The sequence below is a fragment of the Podarcis filfolensis genome, assembly GCF_964270895.1.
Source record: "Podarcis filfolensis genome assembly, chromosome: 11".
NCBI lineage: Eukaryota > Metazoa > Chordata > Lepidosauria > Squamata > Lacertidae > Podarcis > Podarcis filfolensis.
Genome location: NC_139613.1, coordinates 996124 through 1017110, shown reverse-complemented (window position 1 = coordinate 1017110; position 20987 = coordinate 996124). Strand labels below are relative to the sequence as shown.

The following is a 20987-nucleotide window of genomic DNA, read 5'->3' as shown; positions in this document are numbered from 1 at the left end:
TTGGACTGGAAAGTAAATGGTTACTATTAGTAATGGCTAAGACAAGGAGAATAAGGAAGAATAGCCTAAATTTAAATTAAAATAAGGGAAGATTTGCTGAACAATCGATAAGAATTTGGAATACAGAAAGGGGAGGCATGAGGAAGTCGGGGAAGATAGGATATGAAATTAGGATATGAAATGATACATGTTTTTTGTTTTGTTTTTGTTTTTGTATGTTTATGTTTGTTGTATTGTGTTTATATGGAAAAATAAAAATATTATATAAAAAAAAAATAAAAAAAAAGAAAGATCCTCACATGGAAGCTGGCCACTCAGAGAACAGGATTCTAGGCTAAGCAGGCTCTCTTTGGCCTGATGCAGCTTCAGGGCTTTTCCAATGTTCTCAGTTCTACACCTACTGTGGGAACACTGGAAGAACCCTGAAGCAGAATCAGGCCAAAGGGAACCTGCTTAGCCCAGAATCCTCTTCTCCCAGCAGCCAACCAGATGCCCATTATGGGAATCCCACAAACAGGATCTGCATGCAGCAGGGGAGCTCTCCCCATGTGTTGCTTTGTTCTGAGGCAGCAGGGCTTTCCCTTTTATTATTATTTTATTATTATTATTTATACCACACACATCTGGTTTCCCCAAACCCTACAGTTTTACACACATACCAAGAACATAATTTCTTACCCACCTTCACCATGAAGTCCCAGGGCTGGCTGCAGCAATATAAGGGACCCCTGACCATTAGGTCCAGTCGTGGCTGACTCTGGGGTTGTGGCGCTCATCTCGCTTTATTGGCCGAGGGAGCTGGCGTATGGCTTCCGGGTCATGTTGCCAGCATGACTAAGCCGCTTCTGGAGAACCAGAGCAGCACACGGAAACACCGTTTACCTTCCCACCGGAGCGGTACCTATTTATCTACTTGCACTTTGACATGCTTTCGAACTGCTAGGTTGGCAGGAGCAGGGACCGAGCAACAGGAGCTCACCCCGTCGCGTGGATTCGAACCGCCAACCTTCTGATCGGCAAGTCCTAGGCTCTGTGGTTTAACCCACAGCACCACCCGCGTCCCAGTTGCAGCAATATAGAAACAAATTAAATCAGATCAAACCAATTACAGTCAAGAGAAGAGGGTGAGATATCTCTATGTACAGGTGTCAAGGCCAGACTAAAGTGGTCCATCTTCCGCAGGCGACAGAAACCATACAATGAAGGTGCAAAATGGACCTCTGTGGGGATCCTGCAGCTTAGAAGCTGCCACTCCCTGAACTCCTCAGGACGGTGGAACTGCCAAGGTAGCCCTCTTGGCTTATCTGAACGCCCAAGAGGGTGTCTGCAGAGGAGGAGGCGATCTTTCAGATATTTCAGGCCTAAGTCTGGTAGGGATCCACCCCACTCTTGATGTGGTCAGCACCTGCAGCACCACACACTGCCCACAGCAGGAGTGCGAAGCGTGGCCTTCCCATTTTGGGGCTCCCAGCATTGGCAACAATTAGAAGACGGTAGGAGCCGGAGCCCAGCTACTGACTGGTCAGGCAACCCACCCCAAAGTAAGGACTGCAGGAGCAACAAGGTTCAGAGCTGGTTGCAAAAAGGGAGAGCTGGCAGAAGATGGCACTGCCCACTTTGAGAGGTGCCTTGACTTACAAAGAATAAGACAGTTGTTGCAGACTCCGGGGGGCAAATAAAACGTACTGCCTTTTCCACCCCAGCATGTTCCTTCCTTTGGCCCCTGCGCACGCCACCCTCTAACAGAGTATAGTCTCAGGATCACTTGCAGCCCCCCCCCCCCAATTCATCGGCCCCTCTTTCATCACTAGAATGCGCACGCAACCTTCCTTCCTTCCTCCCCACCCAGGTACAGATCTTTGTTTACTTCAACAAAGAGGCAGTTTTCCATCATTTGGGATCAGACATTTTATTTACAGCAGTTTTAGAGCCAGCCCTGGCACACGTCTCCCCTTTCAACCTTGTGCACCGAAAACCCTTTTCTTAAAAAAAGAAACTTCCAACACCTACTTTTGACCCTCCCCAAAGGAAGTTAACAGGATGACTATTCAGCATAAAAGGACCAACGCAGAACTACTTGCTCTTGGGTTTTGGTTTCATATTGCAGAAGCAAAAAAGAAGCTGCAGAGTTATTCTATGCAAAGCCACTCCTTTTCTTGGTCTTCCCATAAAACATACCGTAAGAGGTAGGCCAGGGTATACCCAGTTTTGCACATCAGGATAGAGAGGCACATAAGGTGAAAACACTTGCCCAAGGCAATAATGGTTCCAGCGGAGAGAGACTACAGACCATGGTCTGGTCTCCCTCAGAGGCAGGAGCAGGCCAAATAAAGGCACTGGAGGGTTTATCACTACTCTCAGTCTTCTGCTACCCTTCCAGATCTGAGAACTCTAGTATGGATGGCACCTGCTAGGAATCTATAAAGTGACCATGTGCAGGATGGGCAGGAATAAGCCCACCTCCAGCTCAGAACTAGCGATGCCCCTGGTCTGAGCCACAGAAACTCCTGGCAACCTGCTAAGTGTGATTTGTACATATCTGTGGGGAGGACAAAACCCACAGGGCTGGCTATTTGTGGGTGCTTCCTTAACACTAGAATACACCAGAGCATTTTACAGAGAAGGATTCTGTGGCATGTAGCAGCAGAATTGCAGGTAGAAAGTCCCCAGGTCCTCTAAGGGAGAATTATCTATATACTATGAAACAAACATCAGAAAATCCAGGATATAAAAACACAGAAGCATTTCTCTTTTGCTTTTATAGCCCAAGAAAGAACACAGGCCCTGACTGATGGTTTCAAATGTTTGAACGTAATTCCTTCCCATTTGAAAAGCAGCACTTCTGATTTTGAAGCCCAGATTTTCTGACATAATACTTCATAGTAAAAGCAACTGTCCCTTAGGAGACTGAGTTTCAAGATCTCAATCTGGTTCCTCCAACTTGCAGCTCACAGTTCCCTCTAACAGTAGATGAAGCAGGCCGTCACCTGTGGAAATTCTGGCTCTTTCAGTGCAATGTAAGGAAAACCTGGCTGCCAGATCAGGCCAAAGGGAGCCCATCTAGAGCCCTTGCCTATTGTGATGCCTCAGCAAGTGGTATTCAGAGGCATTTACTGCCCCAATCCTGGAGGTAGCGAGTCATAACGAGTATAACCACTGAAACTCTTTGTACGACTTCTGTTCTTTTTAAGCAAAAGCCAGCAGTGCTAACCTTGAGTAATTTCAAACCAAACAGCTGTGAAATCATGGATGGAGAAGGATGCTGACGAGAGCAGCAAATCATGTTTAATGAGCCTGGATCTGCCCCTGCATGGAAATGTGGGTACCAAACTTCAGAGCAAGTGCTCAGAACTGACAAACTGGGGCTACTTAGGGGACACTTAAGAATACTGACTGATCAGGGATTGCAAGGAAGCAGGCATGTGATATTTGAAGCTAAGCCCCAAACATCTGCAAAACGGCAAGAGATGCCAGGAAGAAACCTCTTGGATTGTGCCGAGTTTGGGGCAGAAAAATGTACTGGCTTGGCCTCTCAGGTTCTCAGGACCAGATCCCAGTGTCTCAGGGAAGCTTCAGCTAATGAGGATTTTTAAGGCACCAATTCTGTGTAGAGGGGGAGAAGCAGCAAACGCACCTGGACTGGCAGGCAAGGCTGAAAGTCTCACTAGCATTGCTTTACTGGGCAAGAAAAGCCAGAGAGAATGCATAGAGTTTGAGGGGGCTGGAGAAGGTCAGGCCCCCCACCAGCCCCACCTGTTTGCCTGCAGCAGCCCCAACATAAAGAATGTCAACCACAAGCCTTTGCAACCACCTCATGGAAGTCGTTCCCTGTGCACTGTGTAAGCTGGCCATAAAAATGAATGTATCTACCATGACACAAGAACACAGAAGCATAGCAGCATTAGGGTCACTCCCGTGGCTCAAATACCCTGGAGCAGCCGAGAAAACTGACAATGAAAACAAACATCAGAGGAAGGAGTTGACATTGGGAGTTGCGTCCTCCGTCTTCCGAGGTATGGTAAGGCAGAGCAAAACAAAGCTCAGGGATGTCTTAGCACGGCCAAATCTTGCAGCGTTCAGTGGTACAACTGCTCAGCTGCTTCCAGGCGCCTGTCCATTCCACATCCACTGTGACGAGTTCCCTGGGCTGAGGCTGCTGCTACACCATCCATCCATCACAAGAAGCAGCATCCAGCAGGCCAAGTGGTCCCCGCTTGAGCAGCCTCACATGCTCAATGCAAAGCTGACTCCTTGAAGGCATTGCAGAAAAATAAAAATGGGACTCTGGGCGCAATTCCCCTCTTCCCATGCAGATCCTCTGAAAGCAGCCCCACCAACCCACATCTTTGAAAGGCAACCCATCTCGGTTTTAGCCAAAGCAAGACCCAACAACCTTCTCAAGGGAGACAAAGCAGCAGAGCAGGAATCCAGCAGCCAAGTCCTTGACAGAACATGGATTCTGAAGCAACAAACAGAAAGTCAGAGCATATTCATTTGATGACTCCTTTACTAGCAAGCCCAAAGGGAGGAAGAGATGCAGCCAAGGATAAAGAGGGCCTCTCTTGCGTCCTCCTCCTGAGCACACAGCAGGTTCAGGCTCATTGTGGCTGGAAATGGCTCTCCCCAGACCTTTCCTTCAAGGAAGGGACCTTTGGGCTTGATGCTCCAGAGCAGCCAATGAGGCCCAGAACAAGGGGTCTGTCCCCAAAGGAGGAGGAGAAGCAGGGAGGTGGGTTCTGGCACCATGCGGAAGTGGTGCGGAGTTACACAGAGCACTACTGCAGGCATAAAAGCAGGGGTGGGGAGACAGGCTGCGGCTCAGTGGGACAGGCACATGCTTCGCATGCAGTAGGTGTGGGATCTTCAGGTAGCAGACGCGGGCAGAAGTGATGAGGAAGGATGATCTACCTGAGGCCGGGAAAGCTGTCTGAGCAGACTACACTGCCTTGGATGGACTGAGCAGCTTCCTTTGTAGCAAAGTCAGCGCAGGAAACTACCAGAACACCCAGCCCGAGGCTGCCAAGCGGCCATGCCAAATTTCACCTAGTGGAGAACTGGAACTCCAATTTTTCTTCTTCAAAAGGCCAGATCCAGAAATCTGGAACTCAAAACACAACCAAGTCTCAGTGATGAAATGAGACTTAGGCTTCAGCACCAAAAAGTTGAGGTTCTTCAAAAACGCTGGGCCCCGAAAGAACTTCTGGCCACTGCTGGGGGCCACCCAGGTGCCTGCAACCAAGAAGGGTGTTCTGTTCCTGTTGGAGCCTTGGTTCTTGAAGGAGAAGAAACGTTTCGGCACCGACAGGGTTTTGAGCAAAAACCACAGACCGATCAAGCCTTTCTGAAGGTGCTACCAGCCACCAGTTAGAAATAGCAGCGGCATTTATTCCTCAAAGAGCAGTCGAAGCAAGACCTTCCTCTGGTTGGCAAAGAATCTGTTGGCAGTCAGCTCGGAGGGTGCTTTTTCCTGGTCCAGAATCTGGCCTCTGCAGCTCTGGGCATGGATTTCCCTTTCTGCCATTCCCAAGAAGTGTCCACAGCCTCACCCCCCCCCCACCCCTGTGCAACTGCTCCAGTCTCACGAAGGAACTAAGGAGAAGCAAGGAAGTCACCCGCAAGAGCGATGCCCACGGATCTGGATCTCAGCCGCACACGGCCGTAAGTGTTCTCTTTGGAAACAAGGGGCAGCTCCCTCTGCATTTCTTCCCCCCACTCAGAGAACAAAAGGGCCACTCCCCAGTGATTCACTGGCGACCCACAAGCTGTGAGTGGCAAGTGAGATCAGGGCGTCTCTTTGGAGCGTGGGAAGGCTTTCTGCAAAACAAAAGACCCGGCAACCGCCACCAAGCTGAGCCCACTGAGTTGCGGGCAGCGCGAGAATCTCCCCAAGGCTCTCTCTGCGGTTGCGGGGGGGGGGGCACTGCCAGAAGGTCCCTCTTCCTCTCGTGCTACCTGGACTGAGCAAGGATGAGCTGCTTGAACCACAAGCTGACGGCGCAGTCCACCCGCATCACCAGGCCGATGCCCAGCAGGAGGAAGACGCTGCTCACCATGAAGCCCAGAGCTTCAAAGAGGAACCTGGAAGCAGAACAGAAGCCCCGGGTGAGGAAAGTACCACAAAGGCTCCACAGGAGGCGCTCTGCATGCGAGAGGCCCCAAATTTAACCCTTGAGGGAAGAGGGGCACACTGGGGGGGGGGGGCTAGTGAAGACACTACAGGGGCAACTGGCCTAACTCAGGGGCAAGTCAACTACTCATTTCTGTGCTGGGCGGTAGGGCTAGGCCAGGGGTCTGCAACCTTTAAGACAAAAAGAGCCACTTGGACCCGTTTCCGAAGGAAAAAAAACTGGGAGCCGCAAAACTCGTCATTATAAAAATAACTTTTTTGTCACTTTTTTATTATTTCTTTGTTTGACCCCTCAGAATTACTCCTCCTCATAGAAATAAACGTTAAACTAACAAGTTACCTTTTTGTGTGTGTGTGTTCTTCACTCCCCTTCAAAACAGTGACCAGCGTACATGCCCCTTTTCAATGCAGTGACCAGCATACATGCCCCATACAATGTAGCGGGTGGGCGGGAAGGTGACGTCGGGACGGTGCGTGACTAACGCACGCACCGCCCCCATGCGACATCACAGCCAGTACAGCGCCTGCCACAGTGGGGAGTGTCGGGGCGCACAATGCGCCTCCTCCCCTCGCTAGTATCCGCCCCGGAGCCGCAGCAAAGGTGTAAAAGAGCCACATGCGACTCCGGAGCCGCGGGTTGCAGACCCCTGGGCTAGGCGATATATGGTCCAAAACCACTTTGAAGTCCATATCATGATACCGGTTTCATAATTTTTGACCTGGCAATATATTGCGAATCATGATGTGTGCATGTGCTATGCAAAAATCACAATGTGGGAAAAACCCTGAAGCCGGCCAATGAGTCTCTCGATTCCTGCAGCCCCCGTTAACTGCCAGGTCAGCGCTTTCTCTTTCTGAATAGCATTGAATGGAAGAATCTTGTATTGTTTTTGTTATTGTCTTTGTTTTGTCTTTTTCCTTTTCTTCTGTTTGTTTCATTTTATATATATATGTAGAGATGCAAGGTTATTAAGTCTGATATTATTTGATTTCTGTAGTGGTTATTAATGCATGTGTCTGTTATCTATGTATTTATTTGTATATTTGAAATAAAAAAATAATACAAAAGACAGAGAGAGAGAGAGCAGCCTACAGCTGACAGAACTCTGACCAGCCATTTTCCACCCAGCCTTGCAACTCTGCCTGGCAGCCCTGGGCTCTGAATCACCCAACCCTTTCCCTGCCAGCACACGGAGCGGACTGAGCTCCAGAGCCACAGGACACTTGCCCAACTTACTTGGGGGCAAACACCTTCCAGACCATAAGGTGCCTTCTGAGAATGATCGCTGCCAAGACACAAGCCAGAATCTATGGGGGAAAGAAAAGGAGTTCAGGCTGCAGGTAAACCTCCTGGTGTTCATCCACTGTATCCTCACATGCACAGCCCACCAGTCCCCATCACCGCCTCTCCCTCCCTCCTCTCTCTGGCTTGCAGAAAAAGGCCTTCCCCGGTGTTTGCTTCCAGGAACGTACCTGAACCCCCAGAACAAGCAGGTACTTGAGCCCCAGCTGCAGAAGCGCTGCTGAAAACTTCTCTGGGGCTTCCCGGAGCCTCATCTCCATCATCTGCTCCTCCCTGTCTGGAAGTTCTGCCTTCGACTTCTTGCCCTTGGAGGTGGTGGGCATTTCACAGACAAACGGCCAAAGCAGAAGCAAAGGGCAGCCGGCTACCTCAAGGAAAGGAGGAGGAAGAGAGAGGGGTCACTGGAGAGAATGCCGGGGACCATCAGCTGATGGAACCCAGAGGAAAGAAAGGGGCAAGAAGATAAAACCCTCTAAATCAGTGCTTCCCAAACTGTTTCGGGGCCCCACCTGCTTGGTTCCATAAACGCAGCCCCAGCACCTGCTACCCTGCCTATAGAAAGCATTATTCAGAATAGTGTTTTGCACAGCCCACAGGAAGAAAATAACACAATACAACTCAAAACAGTAACAATTAATTGCAAATTTATTCAGATGCTTTAAGTTATGGCTTTGTGTAATGAAATATGGAAAACTCAATAAAAAATATGCAAAAAAAAATTTGCAAATTTATTCAGAATCCAAGTAAAACTATTCAGTTTAATTAATTCAATGAAACTGATGAGCTTGATCCAAGGATATCAGCTTTTTCAAGTCTGGTAGCCATTTACACCTCTTTGCCTCTCCCCTTAGGAAACCCCAGCGCCCCCGCCAGTATCGCCCACTTTGGAAACCACTGTGCTAAGCGATGCCTGGGGGGGTTATGCCCCCCTTTCAGCCAAAAAGGCAATCAGGAACCAGGTCCCAGCAGACTCAACTCTCTGACTCCCTCAAGATAATGCAGAGGAAGATGGAGGCACTCCCTAATTTGATATATTTAGAAAGAAAAAAAACAGACCATTTAATCAGAAAATTCTCCATGTGCTGTATTGATGACTGCAAAGTCATCAGTAAAATGCAGATGAAATCAGCAAACATGCAAAACAAGCAAAATTCTAGGTAGGCTTTCTGAAATAAAGAAGTTTTAAGCAGGTGCCTAAAACCATGTGTGGGTGCTTGCCTCATAGCTGTTCCCATGCCTGGCAAAGCTAGGGAGAAAAGCAAAAGCCAAGCTATGTTAACAGGTGCCAGGTGGGGGGCACCCCAGTCTTCTCTTCCCAGGTAAGGCCCTATAAACAGACCCCCCACACACACTCCTACTGCCGATGCCAAGATGCTGGCAATATTCCGGGAGCTGCTGTGGGCCTGTAGATCGGGGGGGGGGCGCGTCTCACCAGGTGCAGCTGTACCTCAGCTCCCAGCACCCCTGACAAGTGGCCACGCTGAATGCTGGGAACTGGAGTCCAGCAATGCCGGGGAGTCCACAGGCTCCCTGCCCCTGCTGTGGATGCCAAGAGTCTTCATTTGCTACCCAAACCCAACTCTTAGTGCTGAGCAGGCAGCCTCTGCCTAGCTGCCCTCCGCAGTCACCTGGGGCCAAAGCAAGCACCATTCACGCTCTGCCTGTTGCAAGCTCAGAGAAAGAGCCTTGGGGCCTTTCCCGGAGGCAGCGGACTCACCTGCAAAGAGGATGTGGGAGGCGAAGGTGTTGGCCCCGACCAGGAGCGCCGGCAGCAGGTTGGTTTCATGCCCCTGCTGGAAGCCGACAAAGGCTGCGTTCCAGTGGATGGCTGGGAAGACTGGCTGGTGGCCTGTGGCATAGAAGAACTGGGCGGCAGCAAGAGCCCAGGCGATGAGGGCGTACCAGGGCACCACGAAGTGATCTGGGGGTGGGAGGATGAGAACCGTCAGGGCTAGCAAGGAACCCCTGGAGACACAACGCGGCAGAGCTTCCACAGCGGGAATCAGAATTACGTTCAACTAACCCACCCCATCAGTGCAAGGATTTCCACTTGCCTGGCGAGACTCCCCTCTCCCCTGCCAGAGGTTCCCAAGTGTTTTGGGGCCACCGCCCTCCCCTCAGTTCCATAAACCCGTCCCCAGTGCCCCCTACCCCATCTTTTAAAAAGGGTTATTCAGAATAGCTGTTTGCATGCCCCACTGAAGAAGATAACAACACAACAAAATTCAAAACTCTGATAGTAAATTGCACATTTATGCAAAATCCAATGGAGAGGTGGGGAACATCCCATTGAGCAAGCAGAGATCCCTGGTCTCCCAGGTCCTAGTCTGCCACTCTAACCCCTGCACCACACTGCTTGCTTTGCAGTTTCTGTGGCCTCCTCCCGCTCCCCTCTTCCCGGGGACCTCCCCTGCAGATTCCTAGGGCACCATTATGCCTTAACAGTTAACAGCTGGGCCATTTTGAGCTTCTGCCATTTCTCTGAGAGCAAAGCCCTTCCTGGAAGAGGACGCTGTCCACAGCCCTGACTCAGGAGCAGCGGAGATCCAGGGCCGTGCCCTGACTCACCAGCCTGCGAGGAGGCGGAGGAGGAGAGCGCCACGGCGCAGGCGTGCATCCAGAGCAGCGCGAAGGCCTCGAGGAAGAGCAGCAGGAAGGCCAGGCTGAGCCGCTCGCTGTGCAGCGTCATGAAGAGGAAGCCCAGCAGGGCCAGGCAGATGAGGAGCGCGGCCGAGTAGACGCTGCCCAGCCCGTAGGCGGCCACCGTGGCCCTGCCGCCCGACTTGGCCTCGTCCAGGCGGCTCTTCAGGGACTGCTGCATCCGCCGGTAGAGCTGGGGGATGACGTGCTGGAGCTCCGCCTGGGAGCTGGGCGAGACGATGGGGGCCTCGGCCGGCTCCCGGCTGTCGCGCACAAAGACGGTCACGGGGTCCCAGAGGACCAGCAGGAGCCCCACCAGCACCAGGCCGAAGATCCCCTGGGGGAAGGCCACCAGGGCCAGCTGCACCCAGGCGTGAAGCTTGACCAGGGCCTCCTCGGCCCCGGAGGTGATGGCCCAGTAGCCCCCGACGCAGACGGCCAGCAGTGGGAAGCCCCAGCGCACAAAGAGCACCGGGGCGCTGGGGCTGTTGAGGTTGCCGTAGTGGCGCAGCCAGCGGCGCACGCCCCAGGCCAGGCAGGCCAGCACGGCCAGGCAGAGGAGGTAGCAGGAGTTCTTGGCCCCCGGGTCCTGCAGGCTGGAGAGCGGGGCCAGGAGCGTCGAGGAGCGGCAGCAGGGGGTCTCCTCGCGGCACTGCCGGAAGAGCGCCGAGAGGCGGGCGCAGGCGAGGACCACGCCCAGCAGCCCCAGCAGCCGCAGGGCCGGGGGGGAGCCGCCCTCCAGCCGCCCCTCCCAGTGCAGGCGCAGCACCAGCAGCAGAACCAGCGAGGCCAGCAGGAAGGGCGCCACCTGCGCCTCGGCCACCACGAAGCTGTCTGAGAGCATGGCGCCGCAGCGAGCCAGCAGGATGCCTCCGGGCAGGCCCAGCCCCGACGCTCGCAGCCTCTGCCTCAGGCTGGTGCCCGCAGAGGGAGAACAAGCGCTGGCCGCGTGGCTCCTCCATGGCCGCTTGGCCCAGCAGTGCCAGAAGAAGCCACACTGGGAGGCCACCGCTCCCCAAGAGGAGAGCAGGACAAGGTCCGCAGCGGCCCAGCCGAGGAGGTGAGCCAGGCTGGGCAGGGCCACCCCCACCACACCCCAGAGGACGGGGTAGAGGAGGAGGCGGCGGTAGGAGAAGCTCAGGCCCGAGGCCACTCTGGAGGCAACATAGCACAGCACACAGGAAGACGTCAGCAGGGCGCAGCCAGCCAACATGCGGGCCGGGTGGAACCGGGCCCAGGACTCAGCGCAGACGGCCCTCGCCTCCTGCAGATAGCGCCGGAAGCGGCCCCGGAGGTGCTCCAGGTGAGGCAGAGCAGGAGGCCCCAGCTGGGCGGAGAGCTGCTCATGCTCTTCCACGGCAGCAGAGAAGAGGTCCTGGAGCCGCCGCATCTTCTCTACCGATATGTCCTGGGCTGCCCGTGAGTAGGAGCGCAGGAAGCGGTCAACCTGCAACGCCAAGTGTCTCTGTCACTGAGCGCAGGAACACTCAAGGGGGAGGGACTCTCAGGAGCCTTTTGCCTCAAGATCCGGCCGCCAAGCTCCTCTTACCTGCCGGGCATTGATGCTGTATGCCTCCAGCTGGGCGAGGAGCGAGGAGGCAGCGCCGCCCTCTGCGGCAAACAGCTCAGCCATCACTTCCCCGATGTTGCTGTAGGGCACCGGCACCCCCAGCAGCAGGGCCAGCGTGGGGACCAGGTTCACCTGCGGGACGGTCTCTGGCTCCTGGAGAGAGGGAGGAAGCGAGGGGTCCGGCTGCTGAAGGGCAGGGAGAACAGCACCCTGTGGGGACCCCCAGGACCCCACCCACCCACAGCAGGCAAGCAGCACCAGGAGCACAGGAAGCCGCCTGGTACAGAATCAGACCATTGGGTCCCTCTGGCTCAGTTACATCTACACTGACTGACAGCAGTGGCTCTCCAGGGTTGCAGGCAGGAGCCTCTCCCATCCTGGCCTGGAGGTACCATCGGGGATTGATCCTGGGTCTCCTGCATCCAAGACGGAAGCCATGCCACAGAGACACAAGCCTTTTGCCTTCTCAAAAGCCTCCCGCCTTCTCCTCACCCAGCCAGCCAGCAAGAAGCTGGCAGGCAGCCATGACCGCACTCTTCAGCTCTAAAAGGTAAGAAGCCTGAAAAAGAGCACCAATCTCCTTTCCCAAGCGCAACTGGCCAAGGGGTTATTTGCACCAGTTGCAACAAGCTCTCCGCCACCTAAGAAGGTAATTTAGAGCCTGCTGGGTCCGGCTGATGGCCCATCTAGTCCAGCCTCCTTTCTCACAGTGGCTGACCAGATGCAAAAGGTGGGAAGGGAAAGATCCCTTTGGAAGTGCAACAGAGAGAGAGAGAGAGAGCCTTCCTCCACCTGGCTTACCTGAGGCGGGTGGCTCTGGAACAGCTGGGCTTTGCTGTACACAAAGAGGGCTGCGTTGACCTCCTCTTCGCTGTCCCCTCCGTGGTCCCCGGTCCCTGTCATGCCGTGGTCCCCTGCTACCAGGAGCAGCGTGTCATTCGCCAGGTGGTCAACCAGTGACCTGTCCATCAACAACACGGGACTTCAGCCGCCTCCCTGTGCCAGCGGATGCCCCCCACGGCAAAGTGGGTGGGCACCAGCCATGTTGTTTAGGCCTGAGCCCAAATGCAGGTTTGACGGGGGACTTTCTGACTCACAGCCTGAGATGCTCTCCTGCAGCAAACCAACTCTGGGGCTTAACTTCCAGGGTGCAGGTCCTGGGGCTCAAGGCCAGCTGTTTCCCTTCCAGGGAGGGCCAGGGCTCAAATCCTGGTTGGGGCAACACTGACCAAGTGGCTCCAGTTCAAACTGCCTCCAGGGGGTCCTTCAGAGTCTGAATCAGAGGCTCATCCAAGAGCGCTCTCTACAAGGAGCTCAAAAGCTAATGTTTAAAGGGACACTGACACAGCTGTTGCCAACCTGGTGCCCTCCAGGTGCTCTGAACTACAACTCCCAGCAGAGTCATGCTGGCAGGGCCTGATGCACTCCAAAATGTCTAGTGGGCACCAGGTTGGCAAAGGGGCCCCTAACATAATGCAAACGTCCAAAGACCTTTGAGGTCCCCAAGCAGCTGGAGCCCAAAGCAGAGGAAGGAGAATAAAACAAGCAGGAGAACTCCCACTTCTGCCCCTCCCAGCGCTGGCCAGCACAATCCACATTCCTCTGGAAGGCCCAGCTGCTGCTCATCCTGCTTCAGTCCGTGGCACACAATGGGCTGGTGCTGAGAAGCGAGGGGCAACCACATGACCTGAGAAACCAGCTCACCTGAGCATGTCATTCATCTGCGAGAGCTTCTTGGCCATTTCCGGATGGTCTGGTCCATGCTTATGGCCACAGTGATCCACGCCCAAGAAGTGGGCAATCAGCAACTCCCACTCGCCACCATCGACTGCGCCACCACAGAGAGAGAGAGGGGGGAGAAGCATGAAAGACTTGCCCCTTGCGCTCTGAGAGGCAGCCAATGTTTCTTTCTTCTCTGGCGCACTTTACTGAGGGCTGAGAGGAAGAGCAGGAGCAGATTTCTCCCCCTCCCCCTTCAATGCACACCTTCAGATGTGCTCAGGGCCAGGCCTTGAAGACACAGGGAGAAGACAATGAGAGGCAGGCAAAAAGCCAGCAGACTTTTTAGACTTTGCTGCCAGCAGAGGGCAGGGGGTGACAAGGCTGGTGGAGGATGAGTGGCTTCTCATTGGAAAAACCACACGGAAAGGATGTTATTGTGGGTGAAGAAATTCCATTCATGCAATTTGCAGAGCCGTGCTTAGTGCAAAACAAGTCGTTTCAAAAACAAAATTTGAGGAGGCAGCCTACTTCCGTTTTTAAAGCTGACATAAATTCTTGTCAAGGCAATCCATTTTGAAAACAAGGTTTTCCCATTAAAAACAAAACATTAAATTTTTTTCAATATTCCCCCTTTTGCAAAAAACAATTTTCAATAACTCTTTAACAATTTAGAATGTCTCTTCCTCAAGGATTCTGGCTGGCACAAGGGGACTCGAGCCACACCAGAGCCTGAAGCCTTCAAGGCCACATCACCCTTCAAGGTTATGGACAGAGAACATGTAGGGCAGACAGAGGGCAGGCCACTCCCAGCAGGCCTCTCGCCGGGCTGCAAAGTGCCTCTGCCTGCTCCGCCTGTTTCCTCCAGCAACCTGGCATGAAAAGGGAGCCAAGAACTCCAGCCCGGGACAGCGGCTCACCTGTCTCATACAAATGCTGCAGGATTCCATCATCTACAGTGTGAAGATCCTTCACGTTGAAAGAAGGGAAGAAGTACGAGCGGTGGAAGGCCTGGGGGAAGAGCCCGTCCCAGGTGTCGTCCCCCATGAACACCACTCTTTTCCCTGCAAAGGGGGGGAATGAGAGAGGGGTTTAGAGCACAGCAATGAGCAGGTCACCAAGTTAGGGAGCCGAAACCTAGTCAGTGGAGTCCAGGAGCTCCAGGTTCCGTCTCTCTTGGTTCCTTTCTAGAAAGCTCAGGAAATCCATCCTCGGAGCCACCCAACCAGAACCTTCAAGGCCAAGGAGGGATATGCACACAGCTCTCCTCCAGCTCAGGGAAACAGCATCACACAGTCACTACAGATCAGCTCCTCTGAGCCGATAACACAGTGGTGCAGTTTCCACCTGACAAAAGTTTGGGTTTTCTAAAAAAAAATACATATGGGAAGAACTGAAAGCCACAGTCTGCTTTCCTTGAGGTGCTGAGGCAGCTTCAGCAAGCATATTGTTTATAGTTTCTACATTGTACATCACTTTAAAAATTTCTTTTCAAAATATGAAGCCATTTATAAATGTGTTAAACAAACAATCAACAATGACCCACACCATTCCACACATTTCACGCCCACATTCTGCCTTGGTAGCAAACACAGCACAGACAGACCCCCGCAACCTCTTGAGTTCTCCCTGCTGATTTGAGCTGGTGCTCAGTGTATGTAGCCACAAAAGAGGTCCCTGTCTGAACTTTTCCTCCAACCTGCATCATCAAATCACAAAGGCAAAAGTCCCCAGAATATATAAGACCACATCAAGAATTAGTTCACGGCCAGTTTTGTACTAATTTATTTCCCCACGTATTTCTGCAGTAGTCTTTTCAGAGTAACCTGTCAGTCTGAAGCTTTTGTACAACATCCCCGCCTAGTCGCTTTGGAGGCCGTTTCCCCTCACCACAAGCAGCCAGGCCAGTGGCAATTGAAAAGCCTGGATGATATGCCCAGCCTAGAAGGATGGCTGGCCTATGACCAGATCCATCTACTGCCTCCAAACCACAATATACACCACAGAGACCATGGCCCTGGCTCTCATGTTCCGCAGGTCAAAGCAACCCCATCCCAAGTGGAGCAAAACTGAACTTGCCAGACGCTTCTTCCCAACCTCAAACATAAATCTGCCTGCTTTCAACTCCCGAGTCATAACCTACAAGGAAGTAGCACATGATGCAAGTCTACACCAGAAACATAAAAGGAACCATTTTGTCACTAGCACTTGCAGGCTAAGTCCCGAGAGAAAAATGAAAGAGTAGGGAGAAGAGTGCATCTGAGGAAAAGGAAGGAAGAAATGAAGATGAAGAAAGCACCTCCCTTAGTCCACAACAGCTAGAATAAGAGAGGCAAGACATTCTGCAAAGAGCCTGCCCTCACCGCCCCCTTCTGGAGGCACCCACCGTTCTGCGCCAGCTGCCAGACCAAGTTGTCCTCCTGGATGGCGTAGGAGGCGAAGTTGCTGCCTGCATCAATGAAGGTGGGCAGGGAGCCGGTGGTGATGCCCTTGATGCGCTGCATGGTGGTGGTGGGAGGGTCGGCCCGGAAGCGGAAGAGGCGGGCATGCAGGGGCTGCAAACTGGCCAGCTGGTGCAGGAACCCCAGCTTGTTCTCATAAGGCCGCGGCTCCCGCCTGGAGGGGTCGTACTGGGCAAACTCAAACTTGAGGGCATCGATGATGACGAGCACGGCTTTGGGGAAGCGCCTTGGCAGCCAACAGGAGCCAAGGGGGGCCCTGGCCCCTGGCAGGGAGGCGGCCAGGGGATCCGAGCAGCTGCTGCGATTGGCCAGCTCCACACGCATGAGCAGGAAGCCGCTGGTGAAGAGTCCGATGGCCGAGAAGAAGAGGAAGCAGGTCCAGGCGAGGAAGAGCAGCACTGGTACTCTCTGCATCCTGCGGGGGGGGGGGGGGAGAAAGGACCGGTGAGCAGTGGATGCCCCTCACACCCCTTGGGTGCTCAAAGCCTACCAGTCTCACCGGTGTTTTCGTAGGAACAAGCAGTATGACCTGTGTAAGGCGTAATATAACACAAATCATCGCTTGGGTGAAACATGAGATAAACGATGCATTGCTCTACGCCAGCAATGTCCAACTAGTCAACTGTGATTGAGATGTAGATCACTGGGAAGCTCGAGGTCGATCGCTGGAGTTAAGAAAGTGATTGGCCGGTTGCTCACGCAGCGCCCTGCACCTGGTGCTGTGTCCCATCCCCTCTGCTGGTGCTGCTATGAAAACTTATTTTCCCTGTACTGGTGGCACAGTGGTGGTAGCTGTTAGGGCTGCGAACTACAGGGTGATCGTTTTCATGCAATCCTTTGCCGAAAAAGCTCAACTACTCTGTTCAATCCTTCCCCCCAAAAGCTGAAGAACTGAGGTCACTCCCCCCTAAAAGAAGCTCAACACCTCTTGGCAATTGTTCCTAAAAAAAAGCTCAACAACTGTGGCCTCTCCCCTTAAGGAAAGTTCAACAACTCTGGTCCCCCCCCCCAAGAAAAGCTCAGCAAAGATGGGCAATGCCAATGGGTAGATCACTGCCAGTTTTATCATACTTGGAGTAGATCGCAGTCTCTAGAGAGTTGGATGTGCCTGCTCTACGTCAAGGGCCAAGGCAGGCCCCCCCAAACTCGGCCCTCCAGCTCTTTTGGGACCACAATTCCCATCATCCCTAGCTAACAAGACCAGTGGTCAGGGATGCTGGGAATTGTAGTCCCAAAACATCTGGCGGGCCGAGTTTGGGGGGGCCTGGTTTAAGGGATTTCGTGGCAGCTGAGGGCGCCGGGCGGGCGAGGAACCGGGGCTCCCTCCCTCCCTCCCTGGGCCGGTCGGGGTGACCTTGGGCTGCCCCTCCCAGCTGCCTCCGCCGGGCTGCGGGTGTCGCTGCCAGGCCAAAACCCTCCCCCGGAGGAAGGCCCGGGCGGGAGAAACTGGGGATAAGCCCCCCCCCCGGGAATCCTGAGGGCCAGGGGCCTTTGGCCAAGGGACGCCGGCAGGCAGAGGCTGGGCCGGGGGGGGTCACCCCTCTGTCCTCCCCCCGAACCGGGACCCACGGGGGGGGAGAGAGGGGACCCCCACCTGCCTGCTGAGGGGGGCAGACTCCGCCGCCGCCGCCGTGCCCTTCCTCGGCCTGGGCCCTCCTCTTCCTCCTCCTCCTCGTCCGCCTGGCCCCCCGGAGGCCCGTTCGGGGCTGCGGCGGCCCCACCTGGCGGCCAGGTGCGCGTGGGAGGGGGGAGGGAGATCCAGGGCGGCCCTTCCGGGAAAGGGCGGAAGCGGAAGCGGAAGAGAGCGAGAGGAGGGCCAGAGCGGCAGGAGGGCGCCCCCGCGCGGCCGGGAAGAGCGGGCCGACTGCTCCTGCGCCCGGAGGTGGCCGCCCATGCGCACAAGGCCCCCCTCGGCCTTTGAGCTTTCCTTTCTGCTTTAAAAAAGAGAACATGATGTCTGGCTTTCGCCGTTTTAATCTTCTCGCTTTCTGCTTCCCTTCAATGATTTTATTCCTGCGTTTTCTTTCTCGTTTTTTCGCTGTTCCTGTTTCTACCTGTGTTACAGAAATTACGGGGGGGGGCACATCTTTAAAGTTCAATGTCACAAATATTATGCCTGGGTGTATCCTTTCAACCTAGCTTTAAAAATAATATAAAATCAACTCCTTTCCCAGTTTCCTCCATGTATACACACCTCCTCCCCCAGGAAGTTCCCAGAAGCGACATTTGCTGAGCTGATTGTTGGCCAAGGAAAGCCTAATCCCATCACCAACCATGCAAAGGAAGTTCCATTGTGCTTTGGGTGGTGGGACTTCGGAGGTGTTTGCCTCTGCTAACCTTATCCCTGGGTCTTGCCCTGACATGTCTGCCAAGGTTAAACTAGTGTAACCCCTGTATACCCCTCCCCTTTGGTGACATGTCAGGGATGTAGCAATGATGCTGTACTGTATTCTGTATTCCGGGATATGGTGGGGAACTTTTAAAAGTCCTTGTCACCGCATCCTCGGGGTTCAAAATTCCTCTTTGAACATGTTGCGCAATAAACTTTGGTCTACAGCTATTTGCTCCAGTTGGTGGCTGGACTCCTTCCTTTATTCCACAGGGACCCAAGGGCTCTGCCCGACCAGCTGGGGGATTGAGCAGCCTCACACCTAGATTTTTCCGTAACAATCATAGAATCATAGAATCATAGAGTTGGAAGAGACCACAAGGGCCATCGAGTCCAACCCCCTGCCAAGCAGGAAACACCATCAGAGCACTCCTGACATATGGTTGTCAAGCCTCTGCTTAAAGACCTCCAAAGAAGGAGACTCCACCACACTCCTTGGCAGCAAATTCCACTGTCGAACAGCTCTTACTGTCAGGAAGTTCTTCCTAATGTTTAGGTGGAATCTTCTTTCTTGTAGTTTGGATCCATTGCTCCGTGTCCGCTTCTCTGGAGCAGCAGAAAACAACCTTTCTCCCTCCTCTATGTGACATCCTTTTATATATTTGAACATGGCTATCATATCACCCCTTAACCTCCTCTTCTCCAGGCTAAACATGCCCAGCTCCCTTAGCCGTTCCTCATAAGGCATCGTTTCCAGGCCTTTGACCATTTTGGTTGCCCTCCTCTGGACACGTTCCAGTTTGTCACTGTCCTTCTTGAACTGTGGTGTCCAGAACTGGACACAGTACTCCAGGTGAGGTCTGACCAGAGCAGAATACAGTGGCACTATTACTTCCCTTGATCTAGATGCTATACTCCTATTGATGCAGCCCAGAATTGCATTGGCTTTTTTAGCTGCCGCGTCACACTGTTGGCTCATGTCAAGTTTGTGGTCAACCAAGACTCCTAGATCCTTTTCACATGTACTGCTCTCAAGCCAGGTGTCCCCCATCTTGTATTTGTGCCTCTCATTTTTTTTGCCCAAGTGCAATACTTGACATTTCTCCCTGTTAAAATTCATCTTGTTTGTTTTGGCCCAGTTCTCTAATCTGTCAAGGTCGTTTTGAAGTGTGATCCTGTCCTCTGGGGTGTTAGCCACCCCTCCCAGTTTGGTGTCATCTGCAAATTTGATCAGGATGCCCTTGAGTCCATCATCCAAGTCGTTGATAAAGATGTTGAATAAGACCGGGCCCAAGACAGAACCCTGTGGCACCCCACTAGTCACTCTTCTCCAGGATGAAGAGGAACCATTGATGAGCACCCTTTGGGTTCGGTCAGTCAGCCAGTTACAAATCCACTGAGTGGTAGCATAGTCTAGACCGCATTTTACCAGCTTCTTTACAATAATATCATGGGGCACCTTGTCAAATGCCTTGCTGAAATCAAGGTAGGCTACATCCACTGCGTTCCCTTCATCTACCAGGCTTGTAATTCTGTCAAAAAACGAGATCAGGTTCGTCTGACATGACTTATTTTTCAGAAATCCATGCTGACTATTGGTGATCACAGCATTCCTTTCTAGGTGCTCACAGACTGTTTGCTTAATGATCTGCTCCAGAATCTTCCCTGGTATTGATGTCAGACTGACTGGGCGGTAATTATTTGGGTCCTCTCTTTTCCCCTTTTTGAAAATAGGGACAACATTGGCCCTCCTCCAGTCTGCCGGGACAACCTTGAATCCCTGTCGGGGGGAAAGGCAGGTTTAAATAAATACTGTAATAATAAGTAAACCACTTTGAGTTTAGTTAGTTCGTACAATCAAGCAATGTATAAATTTGATGAAATAAATGAACAGCAGCACTCCATCAATTGGGTCCAGCTCATGGTGTGCTTGACTTAACCCCAAAGTCTCTGTATAAGAGCATTAGTAGAGTCTGGCTGCTGGATGAGGCCAAAGGGCTCCACCAAGTTCAGCCTCCTGTTCTCAGAGCAGCCAACTTGACGCCTCTTCTGGGAGAACCACAAATGGCACTCAAGCGCAAGAGCCACCTTCTCTCCTGCAGTTTCTAGCAAATGGCATTCAGAAGCATCGAGGCCTCCGACCATCCTGGCTAGTGGCCATCCATGGCCCTCTCCTCCGCCGTGAATTTTTCCAATCCTCTTTAAAGCCATCCAAGTTGATGGCCATCACAGCCTCCCTGCTGTGGCAGGGACTTCCACAGGTAAACTCTGCAGTGCATGGAGGACTTTCTTTTATGCATCCTGCATCTTCCAACATTCAGCTCCCCTGAGTGACTCTCCCCCTGGGCTTCACGAGATGAAGGGGAAGACTTTTTCCTGCCCAAGTTCTCCACGCCTTGCATAATTTCACACCCTTCTGCCATGTGGCCCCTGACTCACCCTGTGTGGGAGAGTTAAAAAGCAGGCACACCTTTTTAAGCTCTCCCATAGGAGGGCACTCCAGCCTCTGCAGTATTTCACTCGCCCTTTTCTGCACCTTTTGCAACTCTGCAGTATCTTCCCCCAGGTTGTTGCTGTGAGGATAAAAGGGGGAGAAGTCTGTGGGCCACCTTGAGCAACCTGGGGGAAAGGTGGGATACAGATGCAGCAAACAAATAACCCGACAGCAGCAGGTTTGTGTCATGTTGGTCCTCCTTGTTCATATCCCGGAAGCTGTTCTTTACCCAGGACCTGGGATCCCCCTGAGTGACCAGAGATCTTCTTCCTGCCACTTCTGCTTCCGCGTTGGGCAGTTTTGGACAAGCACAAATGCAGCAGGGATGATTTGCTCATCAAAA

At 53.0% G+C, this 20987-nt stretch overlaps 1 protein-coding gene across 1 annotated transcript; it reads right to left on the bottom strand.

Moving 5' to 3' along the window:
- Positions 1–1893: 1893 nt before the first annotated feature.
- PIGO (phosphatidylinositol glycan anchor biosynthesis class O) lies at positions 1894–17590 on the bottom strand. Its single transcript, XM_083575568.1, has 11 exons — positions 17416–17590; positions 15746–16236; positions 14280–14423; positions 13345–13468; positions 12442–12601; positions 11620–11793; positions 9999–11517; positions 9148–9351; positions 7601–7794; positions 7365–7435; positions 1894–6078 (listed from the first exon to the last, which is right to left on the bottom strand). The coding sequence occupies exons 2-11, from the start codon at positions 16233–16235 to the stop codon at positions 5949–5951; spliced, it is 3210 nt and encodes a 1069-aa protein (XP_083431694.1). The 5' UTR covers position 16236; positions 17416–17590; the 3' UTR covers positions 1894–5948.
- Between the last annotated feature and the right edge of the window lie 3397 nt (positions 17591–20987).

Excerpts from the sequence above, each read along its gene's own strand:
- PIGO (XM_083575568.1), bottom strand. The coding sequence starts at position 16,235 with ATGCAGAGAGTACCAGTGCTGCTCTTCCTCGCCTGGACCTGCTTCCTC. Across the intron at positions 7,795-9,147 it reads CTCCCACATCCTCTTTGCAG|CCGGCTGCCCTTTGCTTCTG; the intron begins GTGAGTCCGCTG and ends TCCTTGAGGTAG. Across the intron at positions 7,436-7,600 it reads TGCTTGTTCTGGGGGTTCAG|ATTCTGGCTTGTGTCTTGGC; the intron begins GTACGTTCCTGG and ends TTTCCCCCATAG.